At 44.0% G+C, this 15,573-nt stretch overlaps 2 protein-coding genes across 2 annotated transcripts; one reads left to right on the top strand and one right to left on the bottom strand.

Annotated features, from left to right (window-relative positions):
* Positions 1-5,614: 5,614 nt before the first annotated feature.
* LOC139380107 (ribulose-phosphate 3-epimerase-like) lies at positions 5,615-8,418 on the bottom strand. Its single transcript, XM_071122563.1, has 6 exons — positions 8,370-8,418; positions 7,999-8,083; positions 7,554-7,633; positions 7,228-7,361; positions 6,711-6,848; positions 5,615-5,689 (listed from the first exon to the last, which is right to left on the bottom strand). Exons 1-6 carry the CDS (start codon positions 8,416-8,418, stop codon positions 5,615-5,617), a joined length of 561 nt encoding a protein of 186 aa, XP_070978664.1.
* A 501-nt stretch (positions 8,419-8,919) lies between these two features.
* LOC139380106 (uncharacterized) lies at positions 8,920-11,636 on the top strand. Its single transcript, XM_071122562.1, has 2 exons — positions 8,920-8,931; positions 10,758-11,636. The coding sequence occupies exons 1-2, from the start codon at positions 8,920-8,922 to the stop codon at positions 11,634-11,636; spliced, it is 891 nt and encodes a 296-aa protein (XP_070978663.1).
* Positions 11,637-15,573: the final 3,937 nt, after the last annotated feature.

Genomic DNA, 15,573 nt, shown 5'->3' with positions numbered 1-15,573 from the left:
ATCATCTCCAAACTGTTCCCTTTAATTGCTACCATTGTGATGCATATGCTTTCCATATTACTTCAGCAAGATAAAAAGTCAACAATTTAGCCCAGGATATTTGTGAGAGTCACCGATTTGGTAGGGCTTCAGACCTGTCAATCGATACCTAAGAAAAATAGGTGTTCTGTTCATAAATATGGATTCCCCGTTAAGAAACAGTATAATCCCCCCTGCCAAGCTTTTACACCCCCACTTTCAGACAGTCAGTCAAACATGCCCCCAGACAGACTATTTCTTTAGTACAAAGGAATTACATGTTCCTTCCATTGCACTGTTAGTTTCTTCAGCTCTGTAGTGAAGGTTAATAGCCATGATGCAGGGGCACTGAGTGATTGTAGGATGTTGCCCTTGTGACAATGTGAGTCCATTTCTGCCTTTCCACCCATATTGCCAGGGGCATCAAAATAGCATCATGTGTGTGTCAGCCTGTCACAGGGATAAATGGTGCTCACAGGTCTCCCTTTGGTTAACCAGCCTCTTTCTGACGGCCTCAGCAAATAACATCACACCATTCATAACTCATCCTGACACACACACACAGTATGCCGACTGTTGCTCAGACTACTCCATTAACAAAACCTTAACATTCCAAACACAAACACACTCAAAGTTTCCCATTTCCCCACACACACCATGACCAGTGAGGGTCAGACCAAATCCAAATCCCCCTAACCATAACTCACAGTGACAGAGGAAAAATGGCATTTAGTGCAGCAGAAATGATATTCCTGTGTGTCAACGTGATGCATGCACTATTAGTGGATCATAACGTTGGCTCAGTGGTACCCGGGTCCCCCTGTAGGGCTGGCTCTATGGGAAACCCTCTCTCCTATCTGTCACACAGCACAGCGACACAGCACAACACTGATGGTGTGCCATTAATAGCGGCATCACTGATGACATTGTTGATGCTGTTGTCAAATGTGCTCTGTCACAACTCTGGAGGACAAATAAATAATGCTCATTAGAGGACATTTCTCTGTATTTTTCCCTCTGTTCTCTGACTCTCACTCACTCATTCCCTCAAACACATTCTCTCTCTTCCCTCCAAACACACACACTTAAGACATGGCAAATAATTAATCAAATAGGCAAATAAATAATCAAATAGACAAATACAATCTCACAGAGGACACAGACACCATAGGGCAATCATGGGCAGACAGCACTTAACGATCCAGAGCAGAGAAGCAGCAGGCAGGCTAGTAGATGATGATTCATGACCAGTGAGAGAGAGGAGAGAATACAGAAGGAGAGACAGGACATCTCCCTAGGTTACACTTCAGATAGGTAGGGGCAGCATTCAGAACAGAACCTGAAGCACTCATAACTATGATCAAATATGTACAAGAACGTTAACAGGAATCTACAGAAATGAATGTCCCATAGGCGACATCAGGTATTAGTGGAGTCATCATAATGTGACTGTTGATCATGCCTGGAGCTTTTGTGTTTAACAGCCACAGTGCCCGAGGTTGTATTGCCTTTACATAAGACATGGTGAGATATTCTACTCCGTTGTCAGATTGCATTGCACAGCGTTCTGTTACATGTCTACTCTTCTAATGCACTGTTCTGATTCTGTTCTACTTGTGCGTGTGACATGTGTGTGAGAGAGTTCCCACAGTAAGTGCTCTGACCCATGTCCTAATACACTGTTCAGGTTGTGGGGGCTGAGGCTTGGAGACGGAGGTAAATCTATTGATTTATCCGCTGTATCAGCTGGTCTCCTGAGTAAACGCTCTCTGCCAGGAGGCTGGGGATCAATAGCTGTATACAAATAAAGTCCATTGAACAAAGACTATTTCCTGTGAAGAGCAGCGAGTGACGTGGCCGGCGTCAGGGCAAACAAACTAAACACCCACACTCTTCCTGTTGTGAGCTCTTCTCTCACAGCTCTGCGCGTGGCGAAAACAATAATGCTGCGATCTCATCCATTATGAATTAGAAAACATGAACACACACACACACACTCACAAAGATAGCAGTAAGTCTTGGCCCATATATAATAGATGATAACTAAAATCCTGTGTACTTCTGTTGGGTCTCTGCCTGGGATGGGGTCGTTACCAAGGCAGCTCCCCCGGGACAACACGGTGCACTCGTTCAACACTGCCATCCCTTTTATTGTCTGTGAGAAAACCTCATGGCTCTGGGTGGAAGTTACCCTTTGACACGCACAGATCTAGGATAATCTTACCCTCCTATGAATCCTATCCTTACCTGTTGAGGGGGGTGAAACTGACCGATCAGTGCAGAGGGAGAACGTAATAATACTCCACATGTATGCCTTGAATAGCTCTGACTAACGTCTCACCAAGTCAAGGCCATTGCCAAAGCAGCTACTTCAGCACCACCTCAGTTCCAGGACAGTGCTGGAATAATGGAATATGGTCCCTCACACAAATTGTGGGCTCATCATATCACTGCTACAGTGTGCCTACCCCGTAGGCCCTCTCCTAAAACAACTGAAAACAGAGGGGAACTATGGAGCAACCATGACAAACGGGCACCCCGTGTCACTGCGCCTCTCGTCCTCTGTGAGTCACCGCCACGGCCTTCCATGAATCCCTGCACACTCCACTCCGCCCGGGGCAAAGCAAAGAGATCGTTTGTAATGTTATTCTAAGCAATTAAAGTTTTTTTTTTTTTTTTTTTTTAAATCATTAATTAGACCAGTGTTTCCCAAACTCGGTCCTCTGGACCCCAAGGGGTGCACGTTTTGTTTTTTGCCCCAACACTACACAGCTGATTCAAATGATCAAAGCTTGATGACTCGTTGATTATTTGAATCCGTAGTGTAGTGCTACAGCAGAAATCTAAACGCACCCCTTGGGGACCCGCATTTGGGAAACCCTGAATAAGACAGCTAGCACACTCAATCAGAGAAGAGGACTTGATGCATTATGTAATGGCTGTGACAACAGTGAGCTAATCAGCCCTACGCTTCCTGTCTCCTGTGGGATCGTGGGTAATTATGAATGAGCTGGAACATGCAATGTGACGAGTGAGGTAATGTGCTTTTAGTGCCGAGAACGACGGGGAGAGGAGGACTGGGAGAGCAAAGACATCGCTGCTTGCCACCAGAGAGAGAGTAGTAGAAAAGAAGAAAGCGAGAGGGAAAATAAAAAGGAAGATGAAAGGGGGACATGATAAAGGAGAGCACGCCACACACCATGTTCTCTTACAGAAAGATTCATTATACAGTAGCCTAGCTTTGGACGGATGGATTTGAATAATCCATTCAATGTGACTGCATGATGGATGAGAAATGTTACATCTCAAGTCTACATATCAATACGTTTTGATTTACATGATCATGAAGATGAAGAAATCTTATTCACATTGGAATTCAAAGCCTTGGATGTCACATTTCTTCCCAATCCAAGCCCAGTAGATGGTGTTTCTGAGAAGAGCTGGCTTCTGGTTTATCTTCCAGTGGTAGTGTGTTCCAATTACTGATGTAGGCTCTGACTACTAAACCCTGCTCAGTAGGGGCCCTGGGGTTGTGTCCTCTGTGTACTGCTCTGTGCCAGCATTCTCACCAGAGACAGCAATCCAGCCACACTCAGTCAGCAGATCTCTGAAGACCGGCTCATAAACGCCACATGATGGCTGCCAGCATGACTCATGTTTGGTGTGTGTGTGTGTTACTGGGGTTATAATTACCCAGAGTGTGTGTACACTGCAATAAAAGTTATCTCCTGTAAGTGCCTGCAGACATAGTGACATATATACACTAGGCATCTCAACCTCACACACATGATACAGTTCCAACCAACGCTACATGATCTTGCCCTTTCTCTTTCTCAGCAAGTCGCAGCATCTGGATACGGTTGCTCTGGCACCTCTGGAACAACTTTCCCATCCCCTTGAGTAGCATTGGATATGTGCACAGTACAGTTGGCCTATGTGGAAGTCTGTATTGTTGTAAGTGGGCCTATGTGGAAGCATGTGTTGTTGTAAGCGGGCCTATGTGGAAGCATGTGTTGTTGTAAGCGGGCCTATGTGGAAGCATGTGTTGTTGTAAGCGGGCCTATGTTGAAGCATGTGTTGTTGTAAGCGGGCCTATTTGTTAGTGCGTTTGGTTAAAAAGGTCTGCCTCTGTCAAGAGTTTCCTCCTTGAATCTATGATTCCATTGTAGAACGGGGAAGTTCTAGAACGGGGAAGTTCTAGTGCGTCGACGGCCTTCTGTTTCATCTCTTAAAGATGATATGCTTCATATCTAACAGAAATGTGCAGTGTGTCTTATACATACATGTAGAGAGTGAACAAGTAGAACTCACAGCATCTCCCACAGATACGATTTCATGTCTTGGAATGATGGTGCAGTCTGAGACATGGCACATATCCAGCTGTAGAAAAACCTTGTCAATAGACAGAGCAGGAGACCCTCTTACATATCCCTACATCCCAAATACACACACGTCTCAATAGCGACCAGGGTATTAGCGTTTCCATAAACAGCTTTTCCAACAGATCTGGAGTCAGTCTCCTATGAACCTCTGTCTTGTGCGATACGTGACACAAACGGAAATACAGATTTCTGACATTAATACTGCAGGAGAATGCTAATTATCTTCCAGACATTTGTTGCATTATTGAGAATGAGCGGCTTGCAGCTAAAAGTATGTCATGTGTGATTCTCATTGACAAGAGGTTTGTTCTGGCAGGCGTAGAGATATGAAATGTAGAGATGTCCCCTATCTCAGACAAAATGGCCACCTGAAATAGAAGGGCTTTGAACAATATTCAATAAACATTTATTTACTGGAGTAAATCTTGTCAAATAGTTAAATGGTGTTACATAGAAACATGGTTCCTATTAGTGCAAGGAGAGGTTGCTGTTGTTTTTATCTATCCGGTAATGTTACTATTAGTTTTGATTAAATAAATCCCTGTGCAGGTACTAACTTTATATCCCATATTAAACGTGGATATAACTGCTAGATCACTAACACTCTCCTATGCCACATATGGTAGTCAGTCATATTTATTTCAATATTATCAATAATATTCATGACTTATTATCAATAAGTAATTAGTCTAAACAAGACAGTACAGAAAACGGGAGAATGACAGTCCCGGGTATACAGTATACAAACCTGTAGGGATGAATAGTTTGAGCAAGCTTGCCCTCTAGTGTCTGAGTAGTGAACTACTTTTCAAACCAACCGAGCAGAGCAAGAATAGGCGAGGAATCCTCTGTATCATGTGACAAGGGAGATAGTAACAGGCATTTTAAAACAGGGCAGTGACAAAATACTAGCCTGCCCCCCCCCCCCCCAAAAAAAATTCTTAAAAATATGACATCTTGTTCAGCCGTCCTGTACCTCTCTCTCTCTCGTCAGCGGTCCAGCGAGCGTTTCTGGATAGCTTCTGAGACGGCGGTGCGATGACAGAGCGAGGGTCGTCACTGCTTACCACAGCCCGACATGATCATGTCAGCATCCGCCTACCAGAGACACACAGAAAGAGAAACACACTCAGTCAACCCACATGGACTGACACAGGCAGAGACATCACAGGTAAACACTAGGGCCCAAGGAGGCATGTACTCACCTCCACACACTAATGGATGGCAGAAGGACCCACTCCTCCGTCCACAATGTCCAGAGAGGGAAACTGACTCCTCAGCCAGCTCACCTGGCCACACACAGAAACAGACGTGTGAATGACATGTCCCAAATATGCCACACACCAACGTACATGCTCCAGATTGATGAAAATAAATCCACTGGGGCTGATTATATTCACGTCTTCTTGCTGCAGCTTTCTGCTCCCCTTATTGCGGAATCATTGACATATTTTTAACTTGACGATTGGGGCTATCCCCAAGTTCTGGAAGGTCTGCTAAGTTAAGATCTTTCTTAACTTCTAAATCTATTTTAAATGTGCATCAGTTGGGCTTCAGACCAGGCCATAGCACCATCTCGGCAGCATCACTGGTAAATAGTGGTAAATTGTTTGGATAGGAAGAAACACTGTGCAACTCTATTCATTGACACTCAACTACTCTTTACTAATTCTACGGTTGTCTGAAATTGGCCTGGATCACTAGGCTTTTTTGTACTTGGTTTTACCTGACTAGGCTTTTGTGTACTTGGTTTTACCTGACTAGGCTTTTGTGTACTTGGTTTTACCTGACTAGGCTTTTTTGGAGCTGCAATCTGCCTTTGTCGCTTTGCAGAAAGCCTTTGTCAACTTTCCTACCAGTGCTAGACTACAGTGACACCATGTATACGACAGCAGCTGCAGCTACACTGGAACCATTAGAGGCAGTTTACAACGACGCACTTCGCTTTACTACGGGAGGCAGGTTCAGTACATATCACTGCATCCTATAAGTCTCATAGATCAATACTCTGCTCTATTTTTGTTATGAAAGCCCACTTGCAAACTTCAACCGTACCTTACTTCCTTGTTAAACTACAGACTTACAAGTCACCACAAGCAGATATTATTCTGAAATGTCTCATTCATACTCAGATGACACAATGTCCACTGATGACATTGTAACACACCTCTGCATTCAAGAGACCTTGTGTATAAGTCAGATTACAGATGAGGACAAATAAGCTTTTTCATGCTGCTTATCAGGGATGTGCTTTCTCTGGTGAGACACAAAGTTAAGCAAATTAACACATATATTCACACGAAAACATACGGCCTTGGGCATCATGTCCTCCATGAACTTCTGGCCTCCAAAGCCAGGCTCTACAGTCATGACCAGAGCCATGTTGATCTGTCCAGCCCACGGTGCCAACTCCTCTACTGTAGTCCCAGGCTTTATGGCCAGGCCCACCTATAAGACACACACACGTTGGTTTTACAATCCTTGTGTGGATCAAACAACTGATTCCCATCCAAAATACGATTTTCCCCTAACCTAACCCTTAACAGATCCCTAACCCCAAACCCTAATTTTAAACCTAAATCTAAGACTAAAATTTTTAAAAAAAAAGCATTTTTCCTTGTGGGGAATTCTGGTCCCAACTATGATAGTAAAGACAAAAACCACACACACATGGGTGAAGACACATAGTAAAACTGGCAGAAGACACATAGTTGTGAACTTTCTCTGACTTGTGTGTGAATTACGCTTTACGTCCATTTTCTCTGACGATTCATTTCTCTCCCATATCTGGACCTCTCGTCTCCCTCTATAGTCAACACGGCCTCACTTTCATGCCGCTCTCTTTGATCTCCTTGATGAGGTTTCCAGCATTGGTGGTGGCCTCTGGGTGGAATGTGTACTGATTGGCTCCTGCCATGGGTTTCACCCACTGCTCTGGCCCCAATACCGTCACGTGCATATCTGGAAGAAAACACACACACACACACACACACTTTTGAGATGGCTGCTATGTTAAGTTGAACAATCTATGATACTATGTAGACCGAAATAGCATGGGGGCACCAGTGTCTGTGATAATAGGGACTCCTCAATGTTTTGTTGTCCTATTACAAGGCGATAGTGTAACCATATCAGAGTGAGCGGTTGTGTTACTCACCAAAAAGGGTCTGGCCCCACAGTTCCTCAGGCACTCCACCATGGGATGACCGAACATGATGTTGGGTACAGAATGACTTCAGGGAAACAACATACAATCATTAGCCTCATGTGATTTATTCTAATCCAGTCACCTTGGTGGTGATGCAAGGCAATAAGATAAATTGAAATGCAAATCAGTGCTATATTAGTGCGGAATAAAACTTAAGCTGACAAAATATAAGTCGCTAAAGAAAAACGAGGATGTTGTAAACAGAGTTGCAGAATGTTATGCAACCTGGACTGGCTTTGCTAAAATATGCATGCATTCAGTGTTACAGCTAGCTAAACTGCTTGACATGATTGCTAAAGAAACTGAGGCTATGCTAACTAGCTAGCGAAAATCAATGCACTCCCTAGCTAGCGTTGTAGCCTATGAATCATCTGATGTGGCTTTGCTCACCGGTCCATAACGTCGAGGTGCAGGAAGTCAGCCCCGCACTCCGTCATTCGAACAGATTCAGTACCAATGCATGCTAGGTAGGTCACTGGGATGAACGGGACAATTTTTTAGCGAAGTATTACAAATATATATTTATTTTTTATTTAACTAGGCAATTGAACTAGTACCAGCATCTTTGCGCTGTAAGACATGTGGGTGCTGTCTGCCCTGCTCTCATCTGGCTGTGCAAGAAAGCAGTTCATGGAGTACTCGAACGTGTTAGTTTGCTACTTCCGGGCTTAACGCTGTTTTCAAAATTAAAGTACAAAAGCATCGAACGTTGCTTTTCCAAAAGTTGCCACTGGATGGCGGACAACTCATACGGAAGTTACCTATCAAATCAGTGTTCACATATTTTTCCATGGTGAAAGATGAATTCATATTGCCCACAGAGCTCATATCGTTCCCTAGTTGGCTGTAAGATTTAGTAGATTTGACTGAAGTTGAAAGGTAGAGATGAGCTGTGATGGTTGGCCCCACTCCCGAGAATGTGGGGGACCATCTCAGCAGTGTGTGCAAGAGCTGTCCTCTGAGAACAGGAGACAGAGCCAGACAAGACCAAGATCAATGGTCACATAAAGGACTGTGGGAGAGACCAATACCACCTCTATAGACTACTGCCTCTCTATCACTCTCGCACACACAACATTTTGAAGAGAGTTCATCCATAGTCCAATCTCCAAGTTATTATGATTTATAAGAATGTGAAAAATGTATCCTTAGTAGTTCCAGCAGTGTTTTCTGTGGCTCTGGCCCACTTCAGGCTCAGTCACATCCCACTGGACACAGAGTCTATTCCAAGTCTATTCCAAGTTGGTTCAAAGCAACTTATTTAAATTAAGTGGAAATAACGTTTCAACCAGTATGTGTCCAGTGGGACACATGCCGATGAGAGTAAACACCAATCCGACATTTATGGGTTTGGTCTGCGGGTTGCGTTACCGCTGTAGAGTTGATGGTGGGCTGTGGTAGCATGGTATGCACCGGGGGACAAGAAAGGTAATATGTTATTCTCACATTGACTTGAGTTAGAGTAAGTGGTTGTCATGGTGAATGGGAGCCTTGAGTAAGAGCCTCTAAGAGAGCTGTAAAGCTTTAGGATATGACAGCCTCTCCGTTGACACACACACACACACACACACACACACACACACACACACACACACACACACACACACACACACACACACACAGGCCCTGAGCAAGGTTGGGGCCAATATACATTTACACTGTGTTTGTTTTACATGTCTGTCTTTCCTCATGACTCCATCTAAACATCATTATCTCAGATGCCCTCTTAAGAGCTTTAGAGGTGATGAAGTAGTGTCCTACTACAGGGGTACAGTAAAAACTATTTGTAAATAGTCCAGGGTGGGTTGTATGGATACACATCTACCTGTCTGCTCTACATAATACAGGTTGTTTCTCTGAGGTTAAGAGGGTTAATATTCTTGACTTTCCATGAGGTGACATTATGAAATGGTGCCCTCGGCAGTGGTGTTTTTTAGTGAGACGGCAGAGAAGATTCACAGTGAAATGCCCAGGTTAAAGGCTTTTTTTAAGGCGCTTTATTTACATGTATTTACAACAAAAGCATCGGGACAACGAATCGAGAAAGTAACATAACCTGTAGTTGTAACAGGGCTACATATGGTCACAACTTGGAGTCAAAATTGAGATACCATTGTGTAGTGGTTGTATTTAGGAATTATGGCAATGACCTATGCTCCCCAAAGAGCAAAAGGGTTTAACATTTTACTGCAGTGGGCTAAATCAGGATCACACAGAGTGTTTTTTGGTATTCTTAAACAAATTTACTTTGAAACAAAAGTATACACCTCTCACACATGGTTATGGGCTTAAAAAAAGAAGACACCTTTACCATATTAGATATAGAGTTGAAATGTATTCAATTTTGAGTTTGCATCCCAACATTACACTTTATATACATCACAGAAGACTGAAATATAACAAAACTTTTTGACATAGAAACACCAGATTTTTTTACGTTTAATTATGAAAAATATGAATAATGTTCCACCCATGAGGCCACTAAGTAATTTGACTGCAGGAAAGGTCTACGTGAGTAAGTGTGTGTTTACTGGGATGCCATATGAAGAACTGCAAACGTTACAATAACTCATTTATTTAGTTTAGAAGTCCTAACTGAATATCTGCAGTTTAAATAAAAACAGAGGGCAGGGCTAAGCACATAATTATCTCTGAACCTCAGGAACAATTTTGTATTTAGAGAAGTAATGCTTTTCTCTCCCCCTCCCTCTGTTGAAAACTGTGAAACACTTAATGGTAGTTCTGCTGATTTTCTTTCATTCACATCTGTCCACCTGCTTTAGGGCTTCGTCCCTAACCTACTTTTGGATCTGGTCAAAAGTAGTGCACTAGGGAGTAGGGTGCCATTTGGGAAGCAATTTTAGGAATAATTATTCTATAATTTCAGACTTGGGATGTTTTTGTCAGCTAACACTCACTGGAGAGTTCCCTGGGTCAGTAAATCAGCACTTTACACTTCGTAATCTCTCTCTGTCTCTCTCTCTGTCTCTCTCTCTCTCTCTCTCTCTCTCTCTCTCTCTCTCTCTCTCAGAATAAGAAGAAGAAGCGAAGTGTTAGATGTGAGATAGCTCTAGCGATGGCCTTCATCAGACTTCATTTTACAGCACAGATGACACACCTGACACAGCCTCACAGCCTCAGCTTTACAGACTCACAGCTCCAACCCCAGCCTCACATCCCCAGCCAAAGCCTCACAGCTCCAACCCCAGCCTCACAACCCCAGCCACAGCCTCACAGATCCAGCAACAGCCTCACAGCCCCATTCTCACAGGCTCAGCCCTAGCCACAGCCTCAGTCTCACAGCCTCCCATCCCCAGCCAAAGACTCACAGCTCCAGCCCCAGCCTTACAGCCCCAGCCTCACAGCCCCATCCTCACAGACCCCAGCCTCACAGCCTCACAGCCCCAGCCTCACAGCCTCACAGCCCCAGCCTCACTGCCCCAGACTTACAGACCCCAGCCTCACAGCCTCAGTCCCAGCCTCACAGCCCCAGCCCCAGCCTCACAGCCCCAGCCCCAGCCTCACAGCCCCAGCCTCACAGCCCCAGGCTCACAGCCCCAGCCCCAGAGTCACAGCTCCAGAATCACAGCCCAAGACTCACAGCCCCAGACTCACAGCCCCAGCCCCAGCCCCAGAGTCACAGCCCCAGCCTCACAGCCCCAGACACACATTCCCAGCCTCACAGCCCCAGTCTCACAGACACCAGCCTCACAGCCTCAGTCCCAGCCTCACAGCCCCAGACTCACATTCCCAGTCCCAGGCTCACAACCCTAGTCACAGCCCCAGCCCCAGCCTCACAGCCCCAGCCTCACAGCCCCAGAGTCACAGCCCCAGCCTCACAGCCTCAGCCTCACAACCCCAGCCTCACAGCCCCAGCCTCACAGCCCCAGACCAAGACTCACAGCCCCAGCCTCACAGCCCCAGCCCCAGACTCACAGCCCCAGCCTCACAGCCCCAGCCTCACAGCCCCAGCCCCAGAGTCACAGCCCCAGTCCCTCAGAGGCCCAACAACATTCTCACCGCCCTAGTCACAGTCTCAGATCCCCAGCCACAGTCTTACAGGTGTGTGAAACATATTACTGTTGCTCATACGCCTCCACATTTCTTACTTTTACTGTAAACATATTTTACTACCTCATAAGCAGTACTGAAGTCCCATGTTAGTCAACATCAGGGGTACTGGTCACTGGTTGTCCTCATAAAAGTCCCTGTTTCATTAGTTTGTTTTCCCCAGGGAGAGGGCTGTGATATGTTTTCCTTCACTTCAGTTTCCAGCCTTCTATCCAGCCCTCTATCCAGCCATGCTGCTCTCCTTCTCTGCCCCAAACGGGTTATAGTTAGGTTACTCTGCCAAGATATATCTCACTCTACCTACGATGTCATGGAATGGCATGGCATGCCCTAGCTGGTTCATATCCAACCACAATGTGAGGAAACTCCCTGTCGACTGCATGCATAGGGCAATGAAAAGTTCACTGGCATCAATAGAAGTAGGAGTCTAATCCATCTCATTCTTTTATTAGTCTGATTATTCTGGCTCTTTCAAAGTATTGAGCTTTACAATTGAGAAATCCAACCCCTTTAAGTCTACAATATTAAGCAATATGACTTGTTGCTTATTTTTCCAGTTCAGAGTCTGCATTAATATGGTTTCAACTCAGAAGTTCCTCCGATGAGGTCTCAGTAGTTATTTCAGACCAATCTTGAGGTGGCGGTAGTGCGGTCGTCCCACCAATTTGGTGCCTTTTGAGTAGTGTAACGTTGTCCAAAAAAATCTATGTTTGGTTTCAATTTCAACAAGCTGTCATAAGAGTATATGTTCAACTTAATAAAAAACACATTTTTACACCTCAAGAAAAGAAAAAAAAGATATCACGTCCTTCATATGTGCCAAATAAAGTAACAAAGTTGACCATAACAGGGTTGACCATAACAGGGTTGAGGATTTAATCTTAAATCAGCCATAAGTCCCCTTGTGACAGGGGGAATGAAAGCTTGTTGTGTGCAACAAGGGTAAAATGAATGCAAACTTAAAATAAAGTGAAATTGTTCAAACTTTTCTAGCATGACTATCTAACAGGGTAACAGGGTTGACATGTTATGCTTGGCGTGCCCAGTGTTCTACCACAAAACACCAGCAAATGGCCAAAAAGAGTAAAACCAACTCACCTGCTTCTGTACTAGATCTCACTATTAGTTGTTAAACTTTATTATGAAAAAAATATTTAAAAAATAATAGTTTCAACATATTCAAACGTGAGTTAACAGGGTTGACCTTAAATGATGTACAGATGAATATTAAACACTAATCACATGAAATAAATAATCATCTTCAGAAATTACATAGCAACAAAACAACTAGGGCTTTACAATGATGGTGAAACTTGGAGAAATCTTAGGGTTAAGTGGGTTAAAATCTTCCTATAAGTGACACAGGGTTGACCATAACAGGGTTGACCATAACAGGGTTGACCATAACAGGGTTGACGGAGGGACATTTTGACTATTTAGCAAGTCTTTATTGAATTATCGGTATGGTCTATATTAAAGGACACTTCATTTAATTAACAGGCTTTTAAAATTAAATTTTGTTGCACCATTTCTACTTAAATTATCAAATGTTTACATGCTACAGGTGGCAAATTAAGGGCTAAACAGCAGCATGTGTGTCAGACGGGTTTGAACACATTTTACACACGTCTAAAGCGCATTGTTTACTGGCTAGTAATTCAACTCAGCTGGCATATCAATGCCAAACTCTCTCCAAATGTGAAGCCTGAAACAACAGAGGCAGTCACACTGAAGACAGACTGATCAGACCTCCCAGGATAGAAGACAGAATTTTGAAAATATTAGAGGAGAACAAGAATAAATCATAATATTTGTATTTGATTGGGTATAGTTTTATTGTATTGTACGTGTATTTGATCAACATGTTGTATTCCAAGTAATGCCAGTAATAACAGTGAAGTGAAGGTGTTCAGGCTCTTCTAACACTACAATAAGTGTTTCTCAAGATGAGTTTGGTTTATGTGATATAACATGGATATGTCCAGCAGGGACAGGACAGGGTGAGGTTTATCTGACCTATGACCTATACCATTCTCCACAGAAAAACAGCAGCAGGACACTTTATTGTACTTCCTGGATGGAGGTTGATTTAAATTATAATACAGTAGACAATCCTCCTCCTTTCTGTACAATCAGGTCGGTGTGTTCCTCCTGGTTTCCGGCTGCGGTTGACTCTAGCCTCCTGAGCAAACAGCCTGAGATGGGTCTACTGTAGGTCTTCAGAAGGTCAGGAGGAGAGAGGAGCGTGTGTCCTCCTGGGCTCTCCCATCCTCCGCTTTGTGTAACTCCGGTCGGGGGTCCGGAGGGGGAAGAGACTGGTGGGGAGATGGGGGAAGTCACGTCCCAAGCCTGATTGTCCTGATTGTCTTATGTTTGTTTTCCTGCATGCACGTTCTGATGAGGACAGTCCTGGCATTTTCCTTCATTAATGAGACACTTGTTAGGGAAGCCCTTGTTATCGGGGTGTCTCGTTAGGCAGAAGTTTGTTAGGCGAGCTCTTGATGAGATATCCTTGAGGATGGGGAGTATGCGCAGGGCGGTGCCCATGAGGGGTGTCACCACATCCTGTAGAGGCTACTGGGAGTAGAGGAAGGGAGACAGACAGACAGCTAAAAATAAGAGATCAAGGCGGAGAGAGGTAAAAAACATAATTGCTTATATTCCTATTCTCTTTTCTTCCTTTGGATGTCCATATGAGTTTCACTTTGGACTAAGTAGTAGAATTTGAGCCATTTGACCTATAAGCTATTGTCTCCTAAGTTTTCAGTCTACATGTAAGATTTAGTTTGTGTTTGTGCCAATATATCTCCCAATGTGCCTCTAAAGGATTATTTAGTCAGCGGTCATCGCAAGGACCCTAAATCATGACCGGGTCATGTCACAGTACGTCTGAGCATTTTTCCCAAATTGACCAGAGCATCAGCATTTTAAACTGTCCTGACAGTAACCCACCACTTCAGAGGGCCGCTGTGGCCCAGCATGTAATTGTCTGTTTAAGCCCCCTCCGGGGAGAAATGGATCTACTCTCTTTAAGCACTGGAATGTTTCATTCAAACAGGCGGAAGGGGAGGGTATGAATGAAAAAGGCTTTAGTGCTAATCCCAAATGATACATTGCCAAATTATTGCTGAATATAGCCTGTATTTACTGTGAATAAGAGCAGCTGGTTCATTCAGCCTACATCAGTCAAGTTAATTCATCACTTTTCCAGCTCAGAAAATTCTACATTGAAGGGTGAGTTAGGGTGAGCTAAGCTTTATACAGACTTTACTAGGGAGATCTTTTGAACTTTGTATTTGTGAATGCATTAGTTAAATTCTTGGTGAAAAGAAAATGTACATTTCAAGCCTTAATGGATTATTGTTCTTTTTATAACCTCCTTTTTTGGTAGAATGTTAATCCAACTGAATTACCCTTTGGGATTTTCCCACTGATTAGAAGTATCTGCTGAATAGCACAGCAGGGCAGTCTTAATTTTACATTCACAGCAGGGGCTCTGGGTACTGAAGGGTTGGTTATGAAAAGAGAGAAAATCCAAGTCTGATAAAATACTGAAAGGTCAACCGACTGGGGAAAGACTCACAGACTCCCCATCTTTCACACCCAAGGCTTTTATGAATATGTCTCAGTTTCTCCTTCAATTTGCCATCTTTTTCAATCTCTGATCTATTTGTCTCACGCACGCACGCACACACACACACACACACACACACACACACACACACACACACACACACACAGTACTTGTACACGTACACAGCCCTGTGAAGCACGGTCTTGCTCAACTGTTTTCCACTCCAGCACTTCAAAGCATGCCTGGCCTTTAGCTTTCTTTCTGCAGGTTCAAGTCAAAACGATGTGGGTTTGATCTGCTGTTAGGGCACCCCTCAGAGG

The sequence above is a fragment of the Oncorhynchus clarkii genome, chromosome 22 (genome assembly GCF_045791955.1).
Source record: "Oncorhynchus clarkii lewisi isolate Uvic-CL-2024 chromosome 22, UVic_Ocla_1.0, whole genome shotgun sequence".
NCBI classification, from domain to species: Eukaryota; Metazoa; Chordata; class Actinopteri; order Salmoniformes; family Salmonidae; genus Oncorhynchus; species Oncorhynchus clarkii.
The sequence above is the reverse complement of the archived record's forward strand: the minus strand, read 5'-3'. Positions and strand labels throughout refer to the sequence as shown.

Bases quoted from the DNA above. Each gene is read 5' to 3' on its own strand.
- LOC139380107 (XM_071122563.1), bottom strand. From the start codon at position 8,418: ATGAATTCATCTTTCACCATGGAAAAATATGTGAACACTGATTTGATA. The intron at 8,084-8,369 runs GTAACTTCCGTA...CGTTCATCCCAG, and splicing joins TGTGAACACTGATTTGATAG to TGACCTACCTAGCATGCATT. The intron at 7,634-7,998 runs GTGAGCAAAGCC...GTTTCCCTGAAG, and splicing joins CACCTCGACGTTATGGACCG to TCATTCTGTACCCAACATCA.